The following is a 25,427-nucleotide window of genomic DNA, read 5'->3' as shown; positions in this document are numbered from 1 at the left end:
TTTGAAGTTTTGCGTCGGGGCGTCGCAAACATCGCGTAATCGGGGCGCTGTAAAGTGCAGGTCTCTGTGGCTTGTGTATATCTAAATTTTTCTTCCGCTCCGGCAAGCTTTCCACCTTTGCTACGTTTCTGGTTCTTGCTGCGCGAGGGCTTTGCTGTACCGGAATCAGCTGATACTGAGGGAGCTAGGGAGATTATTTCAGTTTAGATGAGGCTCGGTAGATTGTTGTGGTTTATCGAAAGGTTGAATGTTATGAAATTGAAGATTAAGTATTTTGAGAGACAAAACAATTTTCATTTCATGCATAATATTGCTAAAAATTACATATAAAACAAGAAAAGAGAAAACAACTTCTATGATTTTTTAATATCAAATTAGTTTGATAGTTTTGAATTCTAAATTTTTAATTAAATTTCAAACCCAGATTGCAGACACCATTTTGTCTTTGTCTCCTGAAAAAGAAGGTTGTGAAAGATTGTGCCCACTTCACCTCAATCTTGCACAGGAACTTTCTCCACGATCTAATTGCACGCGGCAGGATGATGACCTGCCAAAAAACAATCCAAACATTGTGGAATGTGTGTGCTACCCGTAATCCCGGGCGACATCTGCGAGTGAAACAAACATTCCTTCCCATTAAATTCTGTACCGCTGGAATGCTGGAATGCTCATTTTATGTGGCGGCGGTGGCGGACAAATTCAACCAAACCGAAACGCGCCGATTTACGCGACCGAATCGATCGTGACCGATTGCGCACGGGAGTGACCTGCTTTGGGCAGGCGGTGGTACCACTGCAACGGTGAATGATAAAAGTTTTGTGTCATTTTCGAGGCGGTCGTGAACAAGTCCGATCGCCATCATCATCATCATCGTGCGGCCTGACCGAGGACAAGGAATTCCATCACTCCGCGATCCGCGTCTGCGATCGCAAACGACATGCTACTGCTGCCGACGGGATTTTGTAAAGAGAGCGCTTCCTAGCGCTTACCCGAGCGTACGTGCGCGCGGATGATTAATGTTTCTCTAAACGGTAATCTCCCGCGAGACCCGCGCATAATGTGGAATGTGGTTTCGGGGTGGGGAGATTTGGTGTGCGAAATAATTGCTAATCTCAACCCCGGGCCAGGATCTGGCCTGTGCCCATGAGGATAAGGACAGGGTTTTGGGTGGCAAAGGGAGGCTTGTTGTGCAGTTGTGGGTTAGGTGCGCTTCATTAGGTGCAATTTGTTTGATCGTGTGCGTCATGGGCGGATTGTCTAAAACGGCACAACGGCGAATCATCACATTAAAGATGGGACCCGGTCCCGGACCCCTGAACCCCGAAGATGGACAATATATTTTATTACGGGCACAAACACGCGCATCGAACACTTGATGAAAGGGGCAGAGTTAAACGAACACAGAAAGAGCGTCCATTTAAAGCAGCCAAAGCGAATGCTCAAAAACCCCGCTCGCTTACCGCTCAAAACGGTTACGCTTCCCTTCGCGTTCGGCACAATTAGCAATAGGTGCGTTTGTTTCAGTTATGCTTCGGCAGCAAACCGTCGTCCCGGTCGCTCTAAGCAAACAGCGTCAGCGCGTCCCACTATGCGTTAATCTGTGCATGCGAGCTGCTGGGACGGCTCTGGGATGAGCAAGAGGCAGGGGGAATGAAACAGAATTTGATGCCCCCAAGGCACACAGCCGACCGACAGCTGAAGGGGTTCTGTCCGATTCCCCCAGAATGTTACCCAGTTTGAAGCCGGTTTTTTGTATGCTGGAGAGGTTATGTGTGTGTGTATTTTTGCTACTCACTACCCTCCCAGTTTACTGTTGCAAAGGTCCTACCTTGGGTCGGAAATCGAGCAAGCTTGAATGTAATTTAAAGCAACGGAGCGACACAAACTAAAGTCTTGATATGACAAAAAAAAACATCCACAACAAAAAAATGCACCAAACTGCGTAAGGATGGAAATGAAGAGGGAAAGAGGCAGCATAAGTGGCGTTCTCTCTTAGGCACACACACACACACACTAACTCGCAAGGCTAGACGGTCTGACGCCATGCTCAAGGTGAGCTGAATTAATCCTCGCTAGAACGTTTGCATTTGCGAATACGTTAAAAGGTACAGAGAGCATATGGTGTGCCGTGTAAAGGTGTGCGTGAGGAGAGAGGACCAGCAAACCCTTCGAAGGGTAGGGCCCGAACCATTCCTTCAGCTAGAATGGGGCGGGTTTAAAAAAAAACTGAACCGGTACAATTGAATTAGGAAATTGCATCCATTTCGGCTGTTTGCCGGTTTTCTCATTAGTAAGTGAAATTTGGTAACAATATCCGGTCGCCCGAATTGAATTAGCGAAACAACTTCAAAGTGTTGAGAAATAGTGTACAAGGAGAAGGGTTTTTTTTCCTGGGGAAATGATTCACGAACAATATAATGAAAAAGAATAGCAAAAGTTTAAATGGTGGAAAACACTAAACTAAACAAAAAAAAACAAAATCATGGTAAAGGATAAAGTTATTGTTTCTAGTTGTTGTTTTGCTTCAAACAAAACATACAAAAAAAAGAAGATGAAAAATGTAACAAAAAAGAAAAGAAACAGGAACAGATGTGATAGGAAATTTGGCGATAAAAACATAATTTAAATGATTGATTCATCATTTCAAATCATTTTCAAATAATCATTTTCAAATAATGAATTTTATGAAGTAAATATAACACAAAAATGCGAAATGGGTAAAACGGACCCAAAACATGTATAAATGTGTAGTTGAAAACGACAAAATTATCGATAATCAAATTAAAAAAATTTAACAAATAAAATTGAAAGAAGATTTAATGAAAATAATGAGCCTAAATAGAGAATATCAAAATATTTCAAACCAAAACAAAAGGACAGTAAACAATATGAAAATATCATGAAGCAAGCAAATGAATAGCAAATAAAAGCAGCACAAATAATGAGCGTTTGTGTATTACACCGCCATCTCCACATAGAAACATAAACATAGACCAGGCATTTAAAGCGAAACATTAAAAGCACTCGAAAAACACGAAACAACATTCAAAAGTCAACCCAAAACATCACACGTTGATTGGACGATGATTTATCGCACGCACTTTGAGGAAAACCCCACAGCACAGCAGATGGACGGTAGAGACGTGGCCAACCGCATCGCAAAATAGAAATAAAAACAAAACTCATCAAATTGACCCACAATAGTAATAGAGTAACATTAAACAATTCCAATCGATTAAAACTAATCCATCGTGCGCTGTTTTCTGCGCTCTTCTCTTGCGGAGCGTTGTGATTGTGTTGAAATTAATAGTTCCAAAACGTGTTCCCCCGTCCCTTTCGGTCGGTCTTTAACTGCTAATAAAAGACCTGTAGCAGCGAAGAAGGAAAGTGAACTGGCCACTAGCCCTTGCTTGTAAAATAGAAACAACGACCAAAAAAACAAAAAAAAAACACAAACACACTCACATGCATACCCTAGGTTTGGGTTAATGGCTATAATTATGCGCTGACGCCGCACGGTGCTGGCAAAAGTTTTCGAATGATAGTTTAACGTTTCATGATTGGCGATGATTAAAGCGAATCGGAAACTTTACTCTATATAAACGCTGCACCACCAAACAAAGGGGGGAGGGTTCGTGTGCTGCCGGAGCGCACGAGTCTCCCAGCACTCGCTTCAAAACGCGAGCGCGAGCCTGGTCAGCAATTAAAAAACGCGCCTTACCTAACGCTACATTTTGTGTTTCCTCGGCCCCGCGCGCTGGAAGCATCCCTTGCCATCTCGTCCACCCCATCCCCTCTCTTTCTCCTCAAACACTTTTTCTATTCCAGGTAGAGCCGGTGGAGGTTTGATTTTTGGCTGGACAAACGAAGGAATTGGGCGACGATGATGCCGTTCACCGGCGAATATGCTGTGGCGAGATATTCGGTCTCGAAAGGAAACGACTTTAGATCGATTTAAGACAGGGCGGAGGGTTGTTTTTTCCCTCTTTTCGGGCCATAGTTGTCTCGTGCGGGACCCACCGTGAGTATGTTGTACACCAATTAAAGGAAAACAAAACAGTTTTCGGGATGTAAAAACACGCGATACACGGGCGCGCACTACACAGCGCAAAACGCCAATGCGTGTGTCTTCAAACCTATGCGCACCTCTGCTGTTCGAACGGCGAAACATCGCGGGTAATTAAGTTGAGTAGATGAACACATTCCGTCCTGGCACGGGTACGCATCAGCCCGGAGGGGCCTGCTTTCGTCAGCTGGAGCTGGACAACGCAACCCCGAACCCCGGCAGCCGTTTGGTCGTGAGTGGTGGATGAAAAATGGTCACTTTATCTGAATGGACTTGAAAGGTAGTTCGAAAAACGCTAAATCGCTTTATTCGAAGGTTCGTCACTTGACGCCGTTTGAAGTCTATCGATTCGAAATGTCGGTGCCTAGCGGTGCACCGTTTTAATACGCGCGTGTGATAAAACCGAAGCTTACACGTTAATCAATCAACAACTACCAAGCCGGGGGCTTTGGCTACTCCTTTGCAGGGGGCTCAATGCACACTCTCTTTTCTTCTCTTCGTGTGAATTAACAAAAGAAAAGCGCTCTTTTATCCGTGAGCTGTGTGCACCATCGCGGTAATGCTCCACAAAAATGGGGAGACTTTCCAGAATGCAACTCTTACATACAGACACACACACACACGTACTGTCCTATATTTCGAAGCACAATCGAGCCGGGGCTGCATCGAAGAAAGATCAATCAAAAATCAAAAAAGCTCAATGCGTTCCTCCATGGACCATCATCCCTATTCGGGCGGAATCACTTCATACTTAAGCAGATCGGATCATGCTCGTATTGACGGGTATGATTGTTCGTGTCATTTCTTAGCGCTTTCATACCCACCCGAAGAAAGGGTTTTGGGGAAAAAGGGTTCAATGGTGCTGTTGCGTGTGAGCTGTTATTTTTTTTCGGTTTTTTTCAAAAACCTCCGAGCATTAAATGAATCCATTGAAAGAGGTACGCATTATCATCGTTGCAGGTCGGGAGAGTATTCGATTACTTCCAAGGGCAATTAATGGCACGAAAGAAAGCAGTCCCTTCCCTTTTCCTCTTTCTGTATCTCGCATCGCCCTGAACCGCTCGAAAGCATAGCGCCGATCGGTTTGTTTTCATTCGTTTGCCCGGTGAGAGAGAAGAAATAAATGATCACCCAATTACTTGACTTTATCTCCATTCGTCTTACCCTTCTAAGGGAAGCTATTGATCGAGCCGGAAGGGTTTTGTTTGACCCATTTTTTCTCTGTTTCGCGCAGCAAAAGTTGCTCATTTTAACTCCAAACCTACTCACCCCAAAAAAGGATAAACATTGCTTAATTTATATGATAAAAGAAATCATCTTCTTTTATTATGTGCCTTTTTTGCGCACAGAAAAAAAACAGAACCAAAACAATGCAAATACCACATGAAACACAAAAACGTGGGAAAATCAATCACCAATTCCCTTTTTTTTGCCGGTGCCGAGTGATCTTCACCTGCTTCATCCCGACACGGGGCGGAAAAGGTTAACCCCAACACCCCGCCAGATGGTGCCCGATGGTAATTGTCACACGCGTACAAAACGGTCCCACATTTGTGCCCTATCGGAAGACAAATTAGCATTTATCGGGCACGTCCGATCCGGCGATCCTCCTCGCGGGGATCCCTTTTTTACGTATGCATTTTAAATCAATTTCTTCTCACCCGGATCACTCTCTATCTCTGTCTCTCTTTTGCGCGACGTTTAAAAAGCAACAGAATGTCTCATAAATCTTGCTCCGGTGGGCTAACACAGCCGTGTTTTGTGTCCTTACAAAACGATCTTCCTTTGGGAGATGTTTTGCTTGTTTTGCAAACTGCACGTGATAGATCTGATTGGAAAATCTCCACGGCGAGAAGAAGAAAGGGGATGATAAATTCTTTCTTTCTGCGAGTTTGTACAATTAAAAGGTTTGCGGTAAAACGGGGCCATATGCGACCCAGTAGTATTAGATGTGCTATTTTTTATTTGAAGTCTCATGAAAATAGTATTTAACAATGGGGGTTAGGTTTACAATGAGGCAGAATTATGTACAGTCTGCAATTTATAGCAATTTATACTGCATTGGACAATTCTTGAAGCAAATTGTACTGATTGATCTGTCAATTTAAAAGAAAACGCGTATCTCAGAATAAACATAAGTCAAGAACCGGGTAACTTGGGAACAGACTGTGTAGACTGTGTTGTCGTTTAGCAAGCTTTTTGAGGCCTAATTATTAGGTTGAGTAGATAATTATTTAAAATACTCATTGAAAAATGAAACACTGCTCGTGCCAGTATTTTTAACATTTTTTAATCAGTAATAGCGTTTCAAATAAAAAATAAAGCTCAACGACTGCCCATATTGCCCCATCCTCCCATAAAGAACCAATAAAATCTGGCATTTGTATTTTGTGTGTACGTACTGTCGCTTAAAATGACTGGGCCACTTGTTTCGCGAGCTGGTTGCATTCCGTTTTGCTCATCCCACCCCGTAACCTTCCTTCCGTTCTGCTACACGTTGCATCGACGAGACACCGCGACCTCCGACACCGCGCTGCGAGTGAGAATCCGTTACGGCACTTGCATTCCGGCAAATGCGGCAAAAAGGCGGCAAAAGAACACACGGGGACACCGGGCACCGACGGTTAATAAATTATTATTAACTTGTAATTATTTTTATTGTTTATTTCGCTTTATTTGCACAGCGCGGAAAGATGTAGCCGATATATATTTTTTTTGTTTCTTTCATAAAAAAGTCCACCAAATTAATGGGCCACAGCGCGGCGGCAGCAGCGGTGGCACGGTATCGCGCCCGAACCATCAACGGCAACTGCGGTGGCACGAGCTGCACCGTACGGCCCCGAACCGGAGGGCAAAAAAAAAATGCGGGGTTTTGTGCGAAAATTTTTCATCGCATTGCAAGGATCAGCATGCAAAGATTCGGGAATTCCTTCCTTTTGCTTGTCATAACTTTTGTTCCGAGGGAGCTTTTCTCTCTCTCTCTCACTCACTCGCTGTGTGTGCAGGGCAAGGAATCGCAAAAGGAGAAATGATTTGACAGTTTTATTTTTCACTTGACGTTTTTCTTTTGCTGCCTTTCAGTTTTTTGTTCCCTTTCGCCGACGTCTGTCTCTACCGATCGGCCACAAAAACCGATCATGCCCGGTTGACCAAACCGATGAGAACCTGTACATTCGATCGAAGCTTTTCATAGCTCTCTCTGTGTGTGAGTATAGTCGCCTTGTTTTGAATGGGTTCAAGTGTTCATTTTTATTTTTATTAGCACTTACAGCTGATTTTGTGAGCAAAAGAATTTGCAACCTGTGCGAGCGAACGAGGAGCCGTTCGAGCGGAACCTTTTGTCTGTTTGGTTTGGTTTTGTGCACCGCCGGGAAGAAGGAAGGAAGCAAACCAACAACAACAACAAAAAAACCTCACATCATTAAAAATCCCATGGAGCGGCGATGGAAGGCAAGTGGACATCGCAGCTGTGGGACAAGGGTAAGCAAAAGGGTATCGCGATCGCGAAACAAAAACCCTTCCCGGGTGGCAAACCAGCCAGCGGCACTGGCTGGTCAGAATTGAGCCGCCGGAATCGACACTTGAAATTTGGGTCAGCAGAACTTGAACGGTGCAGCCCCGCGGTGTGGAATTCGACAGAATGGGATGGACAGTGTGGATCGGGGTTGAGGAGAGGTTTCAGTGATTTTCATCGTTTCCTTCAGTTTTTTTTTTTTTGCACCGATTTACCCGATGAGAAGGAAATAAAAATTACGTCCAATTTTCGGCCCAACCAGCAACTGGCGGGGCACATGTGTGCTGTGTTTGATGTTTTCGGCGCCTGTGTGCGATAAAGGGCTTAAGTTGAGTGATCGCGATCGCGTAAGCCGACCGGGCGTGCTTGTTTGTATAGCAACGCAACGGACATGGGGTTCGTCGCTTAGTTGTCCTAATTTTTTTTTGCTTCCTTGCGCTAGGTTGTTCGTTGTCGTTGACAGCGTTGTCGAGGGCGGTGATGTGAGGAGTACATTGGGTCAGACACTTGTCGTCAACTTTTGATCTTGGTAACGATGTGCACGGAGATAACAATAATAGGAAGATGTCATGTGATTGCGATTACAGCAAGCTGTCAAACATAAAACGAATGTCAAAAGTCAAATCAACCCCGCGTCTACTAACAAATATTGGGGGCTTTTACGATATCCGCCAGGTTTTTTTATATGAAGTTTGACACTTGGCGGTTGAGCGTAAGAACAGCAACGACTTACATTAATTCATGTAAACATTGATATAAAATTTAAACAATACTCTATACGAGCCTATTCTAAACAATTATCATGTTGAAGCATAGTAGAATTCTCATGTCCAAGCATCCGAGTAATATAGGTTTCAATGCTCATGAACTTCGGAGCATAGTATTATTTAAACACCAAAACGAAATTCAGAGCAGGAACAAATTATTGGACAAATCCCAACCAATAAATTAATGCCTTACAACACTTTTAATTTGAATGTTCTGGCACAGTTATTTCAGAAACCATAAAAAAAAACATACACACACACAATCTTGGTCAAAAATGCTCGGAAGCATATTCACCTGCCGATAGCCTCTTGTCGGATTATTCACTTCACTTCTAGAGAACGGAAAGAAAACAAGAATAGCAAGGCGCATTCACCGATCGTTCGACTTGCGTTTGAGTGTTTATTGGAATTTATTTGCCCTTTTCGCCTCGCTCAGTTTGCACCCCGATAGCAGCTAATGTGCACAAAGGTGGAGGTTGAGCTTAAATATTGAGATTATATCGACGTTGTTGGCAATCCAGTACACTGTTTTTGCTACCTATGGATGGTGCGTATTGTTGTTTTTTTTGCTGTACATGATCAACACTTTCTAAGCGTTACTGATACACCGAACAAGGGGCGTGGATGAAACGGCAGCAACCAAATTGTTGTAATGAGATTACCCCCAAAAACTGTTTAATCTGCATCTCGCCTCCCGCTACGTAGGATGCGATTAATGCGCTCCCGCAGGGTTGGAGGAACGAGCGCCGGAAAAGAGATCGCACAAAAATGCATACATGAGTGTTTGTGGATGCCTTTCCTTCCTTCACCCCTCCCCAATTGGCGAACGGCAGGAGCATTATCGTGCCACATCATAGGTCGCTTGCTTAACTGCGGTGGCGAGTGACATGATGTTGGGTGCCACATAAATTGGAGGATTCCGGCTCCTTTTCCAGCCCGGCGAAGTTCGTGACCGCTGTCGGTTTGGGTTCTGTCGTTTTTTTTTAAACTTTTCGTGGGATCCATAATTTTGCCACCCATTCCCCCGTTGCCCCGTTGCGTTGTTTTATTGGCGGATGGTTGCTCGCCATAGCGGAAGAGTTTGTCCACTCAAAACGGTGGAAGAAAACGGAAGCAAACCAACGCCAACAAACAAAAAAAAAGGTTTCCTGTCCTCACGAAACAGTGTGTCGATAGTTTCCCTACACACGGAAACGGACAGCAGGGTCGGACATGGGGAGCGGAGGAGGCGCAAAGCAAAGTGTTGCCAAAAAGAAAGATCCAATGATGAAAGCAAAGTGGCCCCGGGCCCGAGCACATCCCAAAGGAAGAAAGGAAAGAAAAAACCGCGCCGCGCCGAGAACAAGTGTTTTGGCATGTTCGGTTTCGTTCTCGAGCCGCACTCGAGCGAAACTCACGCGACGCGTTTGGCGGTATTAATTTATGCATAGTTGAGGGGAAAAGTTTTGAAGAATGTTTTGCGAGCGCGATCGGGACAATTTTCCGTTTGCCGCACGCTCCGATCATGGTTGGTACGAATCGTGCTTTGGCTGGTTGCTAGCAGGCAAGCAAATTGTTTAACGGTTTGCTACAAATCGTGTTGAAGCTGCATGATCATCACGCGAACGGGGAACAAGTGTCGCGCGATCGTAGAAACATGAAACTCCATCGCAAGCTTGGTAGTGGAAAAGGGGATAAACAAAATAGTTTTGAAACACCAGCGCGTACCTACAATGTTTTGATAAAGCGTACAACAATCCCTCGGGTTCGGTTCGGTTGTCGAACAAATTAAAACAAACGCCACACAACGATCCTCTGTCTTTATCCTCTCCAACCAAGGCAGCACAACCTACATGACCGGCGTGGTGCGTTTGCTTAGACCCCCTGCTTCTGCCAGTAGTGTATTCTGTAATGCTCCATCAGAAATTGGGTCAGCGCGTAGTTGATCCAGCGAGTAGCGATCGATTTCCGAAAGGGATAGTTGCGTGTGATCGACAGCGGCGGGTAGTAGGTAGGGGCATGGGCTCCCGGTTAAAAGGGCTCGTCAAAGTGGAGTAGAAAACAATGCTTCCACGCTTCGACCGGGAAGGTTGACGCGTACGAGCGAGCGAGAGGGAGCAATAATTAATTCAGTAATCTTGAATGATTGACGTAGCTCGGATTACTTGCAAGATTCGTTTTATTTTAGCTCTTTTTTTGGGGGGCGAGAGGCTACTCCTTCCTGATCTCTTAACGCTACTTGATCGCCCCTGTGTGTGTGTGTGTGTGTGAGGAATAGACAAAAAGCACGAGCACTGTCCCGTGTGGAGTGGAAACAGGAGGTGAAATTAAAAATCATCGACAATCGATCGATCCACACGCGAATGTCGAGAATCCGATAAACGGGGTGACGACGGTTTCGGAGCGAGAAACGGGAGCAAGCCAGCAAGCGTGTACATGTGTGCAGAAACACAGCGTGCCAAAGAGCTTGTGGAAGGATGATGGGATAAAGGGAGGAAGGTTTGTTGGGGACGAAAAGTGATTAGAAAATTTGGAAACATACGATCGGAATAGAGTGGAGTTGAAAAGAATAGGGAAAGATGTTAAGACAACGATCGTGAGTGGTGGTAAGGTTAAGACCGAATGGGAAGACCCAACAGTAAGAGGATAGCAAAAACGATAACTAAAAAAGTAAAATTTAATCAAACATAAATGGAGAGAATGAAAAATGTTATTTAATCGGACATGCTTTTCTATGTAAAATATGGTTTAACATATTAACCAATAAGAATAATGCTCATAAGTTAACGAAGGAAACGATGCTTGAATAGTAAAAAGAAGAAAGCTAAAACATTAAAATGAAACATTCTAATTAACTCGAAAAACTGTTGCATTTAAATAAAAACTACATAAAAAAAGTGAAATAAACTTTTAAAATATGATACAAATTTGTGTAATTTAGTTTGATAAATCAAAAGAAAATAAATAACATGATAAATATAAAAAAAGTATTAATAAAATTTATTAAACCCGTCTAGAACCATCGAGCATTGATAAACCAATGATTTTTATCGAGTAATTATGAAAACTAAGCTCTTTAATAAGCCAGAGTTTAATTCGATTTCAAACAAATGTATCTCGTTCTTTTAGAAACTTTTACAAATACTACTGTATTATGTTATTGTGATGATAATGATTGCAATAATATCAGAAAAGATAGAAACGTTGAACAAATATGTAATGCATTTAAATTGTTTGTTTGATGTATTAAAATCAACAACTACGAAACTCGCGCCCCGGGAAACTGCTGCATCACTACTTTTCGTATGAGCTCAGCCAATTGAACTGCTCTGTTGAACACTGTCGACAGTTTGATGCGAGATTGAGTTGTGCTCCCGATCTCTCTATCTCTCTCTCTTTCCCATAGAGCAATCTATTCTTCCTCTATCCGCTGTACAAGTGACACGTGAAAAGCTCTGCATTTTACAAAATGCAAATCGCCGATCTCCATCCCTTTCGGAGCGTTCGAAAACCCTCCCCCAAGATGAAGACGTCGACAGAAAAAGGCCCCATCGAGAAAAGCCTCCCGAAGGGTTCAAAAGGTCGCCACTGCTGCCTGCGCACACTCGGTGACTCGGCGCTGAATAAATCAGAAAGTGCCAAACCGCGCGCACACCGCGAGGGAGGTAGGGCGAGGGGGGAATGCCCGGTATCGGGATCGAACTTACGTCGTCATCGTCGTGCAGGGAACTGCGCTCATCATCAATCAAAATCAATTGGGTTTTGCTCAGGTCATCGTCGGGACAGTCGGCGGCGGTGGCCGCTGGGCCGGCGGTGGAGCTGTTCGGTGTGCCCGGCGTTGCGTGACTGCCACCGTGAGCGATGCCCCGTTGGCTGCCGGTCAGTTGCTGCTGCTGCTGCTGCTGGTGGCTGGCGGTGCCGACGGTGTGGTTGTTGTTGCTGTCACTTCTTCGGTTATTGTTGTTGTCACCGATCAGCTCGGTACAGTCCATGCCGCCATGGTGATCGTCGTACCCGTGGTGCAGCCCGTGCAGTGTGTGATGGTGATCATGGTCGTGATGGCCGGACGGCTTCATGATCTCCATGTTGTTCTTCAGGATCTCGTTCAAAGACTGATGCCGCAGGTCGGTGATTTGTATCTGACCCGGGTCATGGTGTTGCTGCTGTTGCTGGTGATGCTGATGCTGTGGTTGCGGCTGCTGCCCGAGTTCAGCGATCTCGTGCTGCGGTACGTTATTGTTCTTCATGGTGCCGGTGCGCAATGTTCACAAATCAAAAAGGTTTTGTTTTGCGATTGAAACCCCACTCAGCAATCACCATGCGACTCCATCGAGTAAAGCGGAGCCGGCACAAGTAGTTTGGCACAATTTGAACCGGGTTCGATGTTAAATCGATGTAATAAAGTTACGACTACAAAATAGCTTAACTAACAAACGAACGGGTTCATTAGTTTATATCAGCAAAATAAGGCACATCAAATTCACTTATAAATGCGAAACATTACACATGGCAACACGGTAGCTTTACGATACGTTCCTTAATGCACACATACGCATATGGCAGTGTATGTGTGCGTGTGTGTGAGTGTGTTTGCAAAAATATGCACCACAAAAACAAAAAATCACACCACACTCAAAACGGACACGGAAATGGCACTGGAGATTTCATGCGATAGCCCGAAAACCAGTAACGAAAGACATCAACGCGCGCGGAATGAAGTGACGTTACAAGCGACGAACCTCCACGTTCAAATCACTGGTCCAGCAGTTGCGTCCGGATCGGGTTTAGAGGAAGCAGTTAAGATAACACTTATTAGCACGAGAGAAAGGACGGACAGCCGGTGGGATTGGTGTGAACGATTTCGTACAGAAATTCCATCGCAGAGATTGATAAATCTAGTTGTATTACACAGCCAACCCGCAAAAAAAAAACAAACGAAAAAAGATGTCCGTCCGACACACGGGAAAAGAAAAGGCGCTGTCTTGCTGTGAAGCAGGTGCAAAGAAATATAACCAAACTGCAAAAAACAAGTGGAGGGTGGAGGCGAAAAGAGTGGAAAAACCACACGCGAAACCCGCGAAACCGATCACGCCGATGCGTACGATCGAAAGATCGCATGTAAACTAGTGGCCATCGGGTCAGCGGCAAAGCCCCGGAGCGATTTTCCTGGATGCCGGGTCGTCGGGTTCGTCGCTTGTGTCGAACCTCTCTTCACGCGCCTGCTCTTATGCTGCCGCTGCTGGCTAACATAATAGGCTTAAGGAATTGCTCTCGGTTCGCTCCGAAGCGCGCTCTCTTTACGAAACCGAAATGCTGTCTCTCTCTCTCCCTCTCTGCTTTTAGGATCGTGTTTCGTTTCGTGCAGGGGTTTATGCTGGAGGCTGTAGCGTTTTTGCTTCTTCGCGCCGTCGCCGAGAGATGAAGAAAGCATGCGAGATTCGATTCATTCGCGTCGCGCATGTGGCGCACGAGCGGGCCTGTATACGTACCGCGCGGTACGATAAAACACACTTGATCGATCGTTCACCTGTGACAAATTGACTCAATTGTGTTCAACCCCGCTGCACGCTTTTCGGGCATTGCGCGGGAGGGGCATCGTGGGAATCTTCAGACTAAAGGGGGTTGGATGGGGCTTTTGGATTTTCGGTGGTTCGGTGGCCGGGGTGTGCGTTTGTGACGACGATCAGTCTTGCTCGTGCGTTTGAGCGCTGGTTTCGTTGCTGCTGGCAGGCTGTGGCCGGTGCTGACCCACATACACTCGCTCAATCGAAGACTTATCTCGCACACAGAGTGGGGGGATATTTTAGATACATTTTTTGTTGCCTTGCTCGATCTGTTTTGTCTGTTTAGGTGTAATATCTTTGCCGGTGCAAACAACAGTACAGGAGAGAGAGAAAAAAAAGCCAGTACTAGCACGCGTTCGGTCAAGGTGACGATCAGCACAAAGGGGCGAGTTGTGCCGTTTTGGGATCGGAAGACGAATCCTACGGGGCCACCAAAAGGAGGATCGTACGCAACGTTTGATAGCGCGTGGGGCGCATGTACAAGCGTGATACAATTGCCAACGCATGTAGAAATTGTGCGCCTCTCGAGGAGATGGCTTTCGAGTGGCGAACGCGCACTTGAGGCAGATTTCTGTACCACTTTAAAGGGGAGTTTTACGGGGGCTTCGCATCCCAAATACTTAGGGACGGGGTGGTGGTGGTGTTTGGGTGACAGAAAAATGTGTGTTAAAATAACAGCGAGCGTAGATGGATGTGGACGTGGATGGGCCGGGCTGCTCGAAATGATTTGAAGAGGAGCGTTTCGGGAAGGTGGATTAGTGTGGCGTTAAGATGGGCGAGAGTATTGGGTATCGTTTTGAAGACATTTGGCGAAACAAGTAATACATTTTTTAGCTTAGGATAAAGCTTTTTTAGACTCGAAGTTTTGCAGATTTGCTGATCTATCAAATGTTTGCAAAGAATTTACAAATTTTTATATATTTTTATATTCCTAATTCAAGATATATACTATATCATCAGCTATTCAATACTCTTTTGGAATTTTAAATAAAATTTGGAATTTTATTTATTTCTCGGTGAGAAGGTTTTCATCGAATAAAATCAAATTAGAAAATTATTGGTCATCTTTAATGGTTTTTTTTTATTCGCGATAATTCAAAACATGATTCTGTTGGAGTTTTATGACCGTTTGAATTACAGAAAAGAATGTGAAAAATACTTCGACTAAGCTTTTTATGCTCTTTATTTATTTATTTTTAGTCTCACAAGTACTCATTCACGACAAACTAAACGCAAGCGTCAAGTGATGGTACATTTTACTGCTGCACTTGCCCCAGATCCGCACCACTGCTCACCGTTGTGGGTCAATCCTGGACCTACGCCAAATTAAGCGAGGAAGCGCAACCGCAGCGCTTTGGTCTCGAAACGATTAATGCTAATGTATGCAACTGCATATGGCGGTACCGATGGGGCGGTACCATTTCGCTGCTTCCTGCCTGCACTGGAACGCTCCACACAAATGAACGGCTTTTTTTACTGCGGCTAAGAAACTGCACCACAAGAGTGCATTTGGAGAGCATTCGTCAGCCTGGAATGCATCGAATGCACCCGTTGCTGGCCGTACGCAAATCCCCATCCCGAACGGTGGCAAACTGCAAACTGATATTAATTAAAAAGAATGAGAGAAACAGTCAGCAGAAGAAGGCTGTGGGTGCAATTAAAGGAATATTTGGACGCACAACAACAAGCGACTTGATTTTTTTTAATTGCGTTTTGGCTGCAGCCTTCAAAGCAAAGAGAGGAGACGAGAGTTGCGATAAGAGCTCGGTGTGTGTGTTTTGCTTTTCAACTTAATTATCGCACCGCACTCGTGGCTGTGATGCTACTGTTGCTATCGTATCGTTTTTGAAAGGTTACGATTGAAGTTCGTCGTAAGGTTTTTCGGCGCGAGCGCGCGCGGTTGCTTTTGTCGGTTTTTGGCCTGCTGGAAGGGTGCAGAAGGCACGCGCATTGGTGGTCGTGTGGAAAGTGTCAAATTTAAGTGCCCAAAAGCCGGTACGGAGCCCGTCGGCGTGCATCTTCCAAGATTGTGTGTGTGTGTGTTTTTAAAACCGTTTTAACGTCGTGCGAAATCGTCGTTAGCAGGCGATAAGCGCACTGATCGTTTGGATCTGTCCCCATACTACGTGAGCGGTGTGGTAGCTACACATATGATGAAGCTGTATTACTTTGACGATGGAAAAATGCTGTTTTGAAGCAGTTTATTTTAGGAAGAGCTATCGAAAAAAAGCTCAAAAAAGACATGGCGGAAAGAGAAAAAGAAAAACGATAACGCGCTAATGTGAAATATCTACTCAACACTTATGCCGGTAACTGCTTCGGCAGTGGCGTGTGCCGACGCAATGAGGATGACATTTCAATTTTAATTAACGTTTTGATAGCGCGCGCGTGCACCAGTTCCATTGGTGGATTAGATTAAAAGGGACTATGCGTTCGGTGAGCATTATGGTTACGGTATTTTCATACCGCGCGGCCAATCTCGATTGGACTCAATTTTACTGCCCTCCAGCCCGCGAGATAGTGCGGAGAAGAAATGAAGGTGCCTTCATTTTAGTTTTATTGTCGCATGCTGCAGGCTGCACATACAACTTTACTCTCCAGCAGCTCCTAGCCACACGGCAAAACGTTTGAAGCAAACAGGGGAACAAACACCTTAAAGCGAAGAGCACAAAAATAAATCCAACCTATATGGACCGGTACCACCCCCCGGGCCGGTAAAATCCGATCGATGCGAGCTCTTGCAAGATGTGCAACAAAAGAATGTATTGAATGCGCTAAAAACCACACACAGACCAAACGTCTAAAGCGCACGAGCACGCGCACACGCTTCGAGTTAGTTGGTCATTTTGGTCCGGATCCGGTTGGAGGTTTTTTTGTGGTGGCCTGGTGTTACTGTTGTTACCGGGCCGGTCGGTCGTAGTTTAATCGTACCCAGAAAGAGCGTAATGCCAGGGGCGATTAAGGCGACAGAAAAATGTGCAAAAACAAAAACAGCAAGCAGCGAACGCTACACACACCTTCCACGATAGGAATGGGTCACCGTCCAGCATGTAGTGAACCACCGGGTTGAACGGGAGGACGCCCCTTTTAAGGGCGTCTCGGGTGACCAAAGCGGCAGCAGGGATCACGCACGGGAAGCTCGGTTGGTGCAGATTTGTTGGGCGCAAAAATTGGCAAAGAGAGTGCCTTTTTCATCTGCAAGCAACTCCGAAAAACGCATTCCGACTCAAGCGAGCTGAACTGCAGCGTGTGCGCTTCAGGTTCCGTTTTCTTTCGCCTGCAAATACACAAAAGACTGCAAGCGACGAACCCCCTTTTTGGCGAACCCGATGTCATCTCTACAAAGTCGTGTGGTGTGGTGGCGGAAGTATTTTCATTCATAAATTCGCTCACGATATGGAGCGTGATCGTGTGTGTGTGTGTGCTGTGCATATTTAGCTTCGAAAGGTGAGGATAATGTCGGTGTCGGAAATCGGCATAAAGCCTCGCCTCCAGCGACTCTGACTCGCCCTGGTGCCCTGGTGCCAATTATTGTTATCCCAAATTTCATTCATCGTTGTGAAAAGGGTGTAGAGGAGCTTCACTGTTCGAACCACTTCTTCCCCATCGGCTTCACGCCTCGCCCCTCGAAAGGGGCTCGAAATCTTTGCTGAAATTCATTTTGTAATCATCAACTCGCGGTGGTCTTTCCGCTCGTTTTTTGTTGTTCTCGGGCAACGCGCTTCGCCGATCGAACATTCAAATTAATAACAACAGGTAAATGGCACCCACCTCCCTACACCACCCTACCCCAAGCCTCTCTCCTGTCTATCAGCTCGCAGCTGTATTAAACGATGAAGAGAAGGAGCAGGAAAAAAAGGGATGATTCGAAAGCAAAACACAGCAATCTGACCGGGCGAGAGAGAAAAAAAAAACGGAAAATAAACGCACCGCGATGAAACATAAATATGACACAACGAAATATGGACCCGCGCCGGGGCGTTTGTTGTGGCACCGGAAAGGCATCTCGCTTTGCGGTGCGGCTTGTAGAATTGTACGCTTCGGTTGTAAAAAAACCCCAAGGTGGAGATATTTGAGTTTCCTGGTTACGGAATATTGGGCTTGGCAGTTTGGCAGTAGTGTAGTCGTCATTTTTTTTTTTGCTATCCTTTTCGATTCTTTCTCTCTTTCCCTTAATTCCCTTGGTCAAGAAGATTTAATCACATTCTGTGTTTATGTGTGTGTGTGTTTTTGTTTTAATGCATGCTTAATTCAAACCGGTAGAAAAGATGGTGGGACAGCGCCTATTTTGCTTTTGCTGCCCTGTGTTTGCACTTGCTAAGTGCCAAAATTTCACCGTAATGTTCTTCGTTTAAGTAGCCGTTTACTGTGTGTTTATATAGTGGTTTCGGGTCGTTTGGGCAAGCACAGCACCGGGGATGGCAAACCCGTGGGTATGACCGTTTCCCCATTTGTGGAAAGCTAACGGCGAGATGGGACGAAATGAAGTCGAATGATGATTATTCTCGCTGTCCAGTGCGAGCTTTCTTGTAGAGTGTAATGGTTTTCTGCTATGGGCTGGAGGAGAAGGGAATGGTAACGCTATAACCTGGACTAGAAACAAATTTCATTAGCGAGATGTGTGTAGAGTCATGTAGCGCAAGGTGGGGCAAGCGTGTGCACTTGACGTTGTTTCGTTTGAGGAAGAGGCGTGTGGTTGCCATTTGAAGTTTTATCAATTTTTATACAAAGCCCATAAGTAGTTATTTGTAGGCTATTTTGTATAACTGATAAAACAATTAATATTGAAACTTTCTGAATTAATTTATATACAACAGTATCAACATTATTTGAATGATCTATGCTGTTAATTTTGCTTAACTATGGAATGTATTAAAAATGAAAAATGAAATAAAAATATCGTTAAATCGTTTAAAATCGTGTGACCAACTTTTAATAAAATGATTTCATATTTAAAATATTAGACATTCTATTACAGTCTAGTTTTTAATTTTGTAGTATACATTTCTATACCCGTAATGGCTTTAGGCATATGCACACAATTACCCCCGCTTACTCTAAACGAATATTAATAGCTCGCTGTGTCCCTGTCCACGCTTACAGCGGTTAGGTCTTTGGTCCAATAAAAATCACTTCCAAACTCTTATTAAACTATTAACCCTCTTTCAAGCAAAGTAAATTGAAATAGGCTTCACCCTGCTTCAGTTTTCAATCAACGGCAGGACCTCCTTTTATGTACTTTACCACTTGATCCGTGTTCTCTTATTACGCGACGCGTATAACAACATCAAACACCTTGCCAGAACCGTGCCAGAGTATTTAATTTGTGAAACTGTGCAATTGTAGCGCAGGACGGTCCGTCGGTACAATTATCTGGACCCTCCTATGTGCTCGTGCGATCGCTTCTAGCTCGCAGAATCGCCATTCCCACCGGCCGTCCCAGCTAGATTGCTTTTGAGCTTTATTGGAAGCAATCGAGTCGAATGTGTTGCATTTACTTTGAAGTGATCTTCTTCGGGGTGGATACAGTTTGTGTGTGTGTGGTGCCATCCCGCCAAGCTTCGCTTTTATGCTTAATGAACTAGCAACTATGTCCTCCGCTACGTTCTGCAGCGAAATAGTCCCTCCGGTATGGCAATAGCTTCACGTTCACCTCACCAATGCGAGGGGAATGACAAAATCGTACTAAATTACATTCAAACTGGATCTTGGATCGGTGGTTTTGAGGAAAGGACAAAAAAAAAAGTACACACCTATACGCTGACGCGTTAAGTTGGAGGTGTGCGAAAAAGTATCTCTAACTACCATTCGATACCATAGCGAGTTCCCTGTTGGCGTGCGACGCTTCAACACCTATCGCTGGCACCTCTGTCTCCGTCGAGACTTACCATGCGAGCAATAATTTATGAGCCCTTAAAAGGAGCCAACACTCGAATTAAAAGCCCATTACAAATAGGGTAAATACAGCAAGCGACAAACGCACACAAACAGAGTGAGAGCGGGAGGAACGCGTCATGCTTCATGAACTTCCCAAAGGTGCTGATTGTTTGACAAAGCTTCGTAATTCATTAGAAACTGAAGAGCGTAAGGGGAAATTTAATTTCTGCAATCTTTTTCTTCTCCAGATGAGCTGATCTTCCCTTTACTGCTGCCACCTTTCGTAAGCATAACAGTACGGTGGAAGATTTATCGTAATGCCATTCCGTTTGCTAAACTCTGACCAAAGTGATATGGAACGTTTACCCCATGAGCCCGGACCTGCACACACGCTCCATAAATGCTTAATTGGTTGTAAAAACCGTTCTTCAATCGGCGTTTGGTGCGTTGCGTTTTGCCGAGCGCAATTTTCAAACGTAAAACAAGTCATGTTAAATTATTAGCCAAAGCAGCATTACTTTTGCGAGGAGTGTATCGGGGGGTGGGGCGGCGTGTGGGTGGACGCGCGCGACAGCATAACACCACACCGCAACGGCACCTTGAGGAGGTGTACAGGTGACCCAATCAATGGAGGCTGACCGCATGTGCGCTTGCTGTTATTGCGTGTGCGAGATCATTCAGGCTTCACTACTAACAACAATCACGCTTATTTCGTGATCATTCATTTTTCATACCACGAGCGCACACCCGTGAACCCGTCGACTGGACTGGATTTCAACGGGGTAGGCCCGAACGGCGTTCGTCACCGTGATTCTATCGATTTCGCGCTGTTTGCGCTCGCGAATCGGAACGAATCGTTTTTCGGGAGGCTGTGTTTTGTGTTTGGCCAGTGATTTGCTATTAATTTTAAGCGAATAATAAAGCAGATGAATGGTTTTTTGGCGGGTGCCCCCGGGGGGAGTAGGAGGGTGAATGGTAAAAGAAAGGAGCGATGGGTTGGTGCGCTTTCGATTCGATTTACTAGTTCGGGAATGGGGTGGGTTTTGTTGGGGCGGGCATGACAAACAAACGGCGGAAGGCATGACAAACATTACGTGAAGGTAAAACGAAATCTGTAGTGCAAAAGTTTTAAATTTTATACCTAAACTAGAAGAGGCTTTTGAGTTTGATTAGTCAAAACTTGTATCAATTTGAAGTCAGTGTTTGAGAGAAGACAACGTGAGTGAAATTTTTGCTGCTACAACCTTAAAAATGATGCAGAAGTAGTGAAGTATAAATAACTAGGATCGGCATTAGGAGGAGGTTTGTAACAACAACTACAACAATGAGTCTTTCTACTTAATTTACCTTTCAAATTTGATTTGTATTAGGATTTTTAATGCTTCGCTTGAGGTAATAAAGGTTATTTAAACAGCCACACGAAAAGGTTGTAAGGATTATTTACTTCATAGCAACGAAGTATGACAAATCTGTTGCATCATTTCTAAAAATGGTTATTTAAAGGATTGCGTACTAAAATTGCTGTTGCTGTTGGCAAGTTTTATCTTAAAATTTAAACAACCAACAAAACCAATCAATTTTTTTTAGTATTTATCAGTTTATAATATAATATCAATAATAGTTAGTTTTTAGAATAGATCTTTTGGTTTGCATTTGATCAACTGTGGTTGACTAACAGAAAAATTGTTAAATTCGCGTGATTATAGCCAAATAATCCATAAATTATTGAATTGTCGTATGTTTGCTCTTATTTAGGTTGAAAATAATAAATATTAGATCAAAGATGTCGTTATAGACGGGAAGCAGCTTTTTTATAACACTTGAGATGTTAAATCCGATTAAATACAAGGATAATATGGTGCATAGGCCGTTAGGTCGATGGTACAGTCGTCAACTCGAATGGCTCAACAACATGCCCGTCCTGGGTTTAAGCCCTAATTGGACCTTGTCCCCATACGCAGTACTTGATTATCTTGCTATGGGTAAATCAATTAGTCACTAAAAGTCAAGTCCACTAGTCGTTAAGGCCTGGCGTAACCAACAATGACCAACAATGGTTGTTGAGCCAAATTAGAAGAAGAAGTCTGGTGCATATAGATATCCACATAGATAATGCTGAGAAAAGCAAGGAGAATTGAGGAAATCACACTGGGTCTTGACATTGGTAATTCAAAATAATAAAAAAGAACCATTCAAACATGAGATCAAAAACAACTAAACTTGCAAAGAAAATACCAAAAGATTACGAGGCACTCTTGTACCAAAAGCAAAAAAAAAAAAAAATAATTTGATATGAATCTAATTGGTAAAATGGAAAAAGTTACAGAAACACTAATAGTTTTTCAAATTAAAGGCAAAAAACATCGTTTCCCAAAATATTGAATAATTTACCAGGGGGTCGTCATACTCGTTAAAATACGGTAATTCGCTTACTACTTCTTCTTGTAGTTTCTCCCTTTTAAACTAGATCATGCCGAAAAGGTACTGCAAAACAAAACTGTGGGCTGGAAGCGTTCAACTGTACCACAACATCACACCTTCCATCCATGTGGTTTGCACCAAACTTTGCTACAATGTCCGACACGTATGTCATACTCTACATACAATGGGGCGGCTAGATGTCTGAGTACGCGCACCCAGCTATTCCAGCACACCGTTTGCGTTTCCGTGATCGTGATCTTTCAGCAAAGCGTTTGTATGTTTCACACCATCTGACTCCCTCCCTGCAAAACGCACTCTCCCACGGAAAGCCACACAACAATGTACAAAACACACCTGACCGACCTGCCGCCAGACAAACATTTTCACGCTCACCTAAATGTCACTACCAGGATCGTTGAGCGCAAGCGGCAGAAAAGAACAGTTAACACGGGCAGGGTAATTACAAGCAAACGCGTGACAAGCCGCCTCAACACATCGAAGCAATCCGTTCCCGAAACATGTTTCCTGTACATGTCACATGTCATGTAAAAAAAAAATCCCCGTCGTCCACCCACACCGCTTCTTTCGTGGCATCCAGTGGTCCAGATCCCGAAGCGTGATCGAACCGTGATTTATTGACTGCCAAAAAATGGAACCCCAAATGGCAATCAATCTGGGGAAGAGCAAAGAGGAAACAAAAACCAGAACGACACTTAAACCGAATACCAACGTGAGCGCAGGGCATCAAAAAGCCAGCAGGGATGCTGCCGATGGGAGTTTGATTCGGAGTGTTGTTTTCGGAGAAGCCGGGGTCGGATTTTGATTACCCCGAGATCAAGTGTGCGCGATACAAATCTTGCGCTGCCCCGAAGAGCGTTACATTCGCGCGACATTCGCGCTTGCACGTGTTTCTTCGGTTCGCACTATTAATGCTAACAACAGTTAGCCAAAGCCGTTTTGCGCCGGGAGCAGCCGTTCCTTTCCACGGTGAATGGAGCTGATAATTGAGCATTTGTGGCCGGGGTTTTTGCACCACGCGGTCCATTTATCTCACTTTATTTCCTCCCGAAAACGAGCGTTCGAAACAATCAGAAATGTCAAAACAATCCCCGCCCTGTCGTGGCCCCCCCTCGAATGAGCAGGCTTGGGACAGTACATTTATGTTGCCCGCGACATCCCAAAAAACCTGCTTCAAACCTGGGGTGGGGAGATGGGGAGTTTTTTTTTGTTGTTGTATTCTTTGAAGAGCAAAACTCAAACTGCCACCGACCGACGGGTCGTCTGGGATGTCTGTAAATAATTTCGAATGTGCCAGTAAATTAGCTTTTATTGGGCCGCGTACGCGGTTTGCGGAATTGAAGAACCAAGGAGGGGGGGGGGGAGGAGGGGGATGGTCGGGATGCTAGATGTGTGTTGTTGGTGATGCGAAAATTCATGTTACCGGACAGTAATGCTAACCAGCGCGCGCGTGGTTTTGGGGTTTGCGATCAACGGTGTAGGTGCCCGCGTTCTCCCGCGCGGACTTTCTTTTCCAGCGGTTCTGATGAAGATCTTTGGTGGTTTGAAAGGGGTAGTTTTGGCCAATCACACACACACACACACACACATACACACATAAACACATCCGTACATTCCCTTGGAACCCTGGTGCGTTTCGGCAAATGTTTAACAGCGGCCCATTCCGGCCGGTCGGGGGCCCACCAGTCTTAACGAGCTGGTCATTCTCGTAAAAATTTCACCAACAATCGGCAATGACACGAATCACACACAAAAATACGCCAACAATCACACCATACACACGCACGCTCGCTCCACTTGTCTTCATTTTCGGGGATCGACGGGTAGCATCTTTCTTTCTTTCTTTTTTTGGTCCGTGAGATTGGTTACTCCCGCGGTTTTTGCTATGAAGACGAGCGGTGCGAGCAAAAAAAAAAAAATGGTGCAAAACCGGAAGAGACTCTGCTGGCGCGGTGGGAACATTCCGTTCCTCTTCCTTGTGGGTTGCCCGCTTGACAAAATGGGCTTGTCACATATTTTGGTGACAGTTGTTTTAATTTGGTGGTCATTATGATGATCGTTTTTGGAATTCATAGAAATGCATCATGTTTAAGAATGTTTTAATGGTGGTAAATTGGTAATTTGGCCTTAGGAGAGTAGCTGAATAAGATGTAGAACAGTACTAGTTTGCTATCTTTTCTATCAAATATTTGCTTTTACTTCCCTTTGTCTGTTAAAGCTCAAGTTTCTTGACAAAATGTTTTGATTTTGCTAGATATCTCTCTTATTTGTCCTTTTTTGAGCCTCTTTAACATTGTGTATTTCTATTGTTATATTACATTTATTGTATTTTAAGTTACATTATGCTTTAAATAATGATATTCTCTATAATTTGAACATGACATTTTAATGCCAAGGTTCTAAAATAGAAAAAAGTAGAAAAAGGTCATTTTCTTATGGCAGAATACAGACGTTGCACTAAATTATGGCTGTAACTCACAAATTTTTGTGTTTCTAGCATTATTTTTTTTTCTGTGTCATATATTATCACCAACCGGTGTCACATTTTTTGCATCTAAGGAATTCAATTTTGACAGTCAGTCAATTGTTTTGTTTCCTAAATTCAACCTAATTTCGGAAACTGTGTGTTTCAGAATTATTCGATAGTTTTTCACACACAAAAAACAATCAAATTACACGGCTTTTGTAGTGTTAATGTGATTTACAATTTAAATTTTCATAAATCTGCTCAAATACTTTGTAAAATTATGATTTTTACAAGAGTAAAGAATAGTTGACTTACAAACAAAAATATGTTCGTTAGAGTTAAAAATTGATGCATAATGCCAAAAATGTATGCCTAAGAGCGAAAATTTGGCGGTAAAGTAATTGTAATGTTTAGTGAAACAATGGTCCTTCGAACCGGATCTATTCAACGCCTTTGTAGAAAGAAAGTGCTTTAATATCTGTTAAAGCATTGAAATGAGACATAATAACTGTGATTTCACCTATACTTTACTTTCCTTTATGTACTAATCAATTACAATCATACAAAACACTTTCTGAGTAGGTCTCAGTATCTTGTTTCATTTTCGTAAAGAGATTTTAATATCACTTACAATATGAAATTAAAAGAAAGAAATTAAATTGTAGCGATGATAATTTTGAATAAATAGGAAATTATTCTTGATATTAAGTTTCTATTCTGCAAAAATCCGCCTTTACAAATTGAGTTAGTAATA

The 25,427-nt window shown here is 43.9% G+C and overlaps 1 protein-coding gene across 5 annotated transcripts in view; it reads right to left on the bottom strand.

Moving 5' to 3' along the window:
* LOC120958048 (transcription factor AP-2-epsilon) overlaps nucleotides 1-25,427 on the bottom strand; it is a 71,275-nt gene that overhangs the window by 28,172 nt on the left and 17,676 nt on the right. The window contains exon 1 of one of the 5 annotated variants that reach the window (XM_040380590.2): nucleotides 12,034-13,665. The exons of 3 other annotated variants lie outside the window; for them this stretch is intronic. In XM_040380590.2, the coding sequence (XP_040236524.2) occupies nucleotides 12,034-12,573 (540 nt within the window). In that variant the 5' untranslated portion in view covers nucleotides 12,574-13,665. Of the gene's footprint in view, nucleotides 1-12,033; nucleotides 13,666-25,427 lie in introns of those variants that run through there. One more of the 5 variants, XM_040380591.2, reaches the window with a different exon arrangement.

Source organism: Anopheles coluzzii, chromosome 3, assembly GCF_943734685.1.
Source record: "Anopheles coluzzii chromosome 3, AcolN3, whole genome shotgun sequence".
NCBI lineage: Eukaryota > Metazoa > Arthropoda > Insecta > Diptera > Culicidae > Anopheles > Anopheles coluzzii.
The sequence above is the reverse complement of the archived record's forward strand: the minus strand, read 5'-3'. Positions and strand labels throughout refer to the sequence as shown.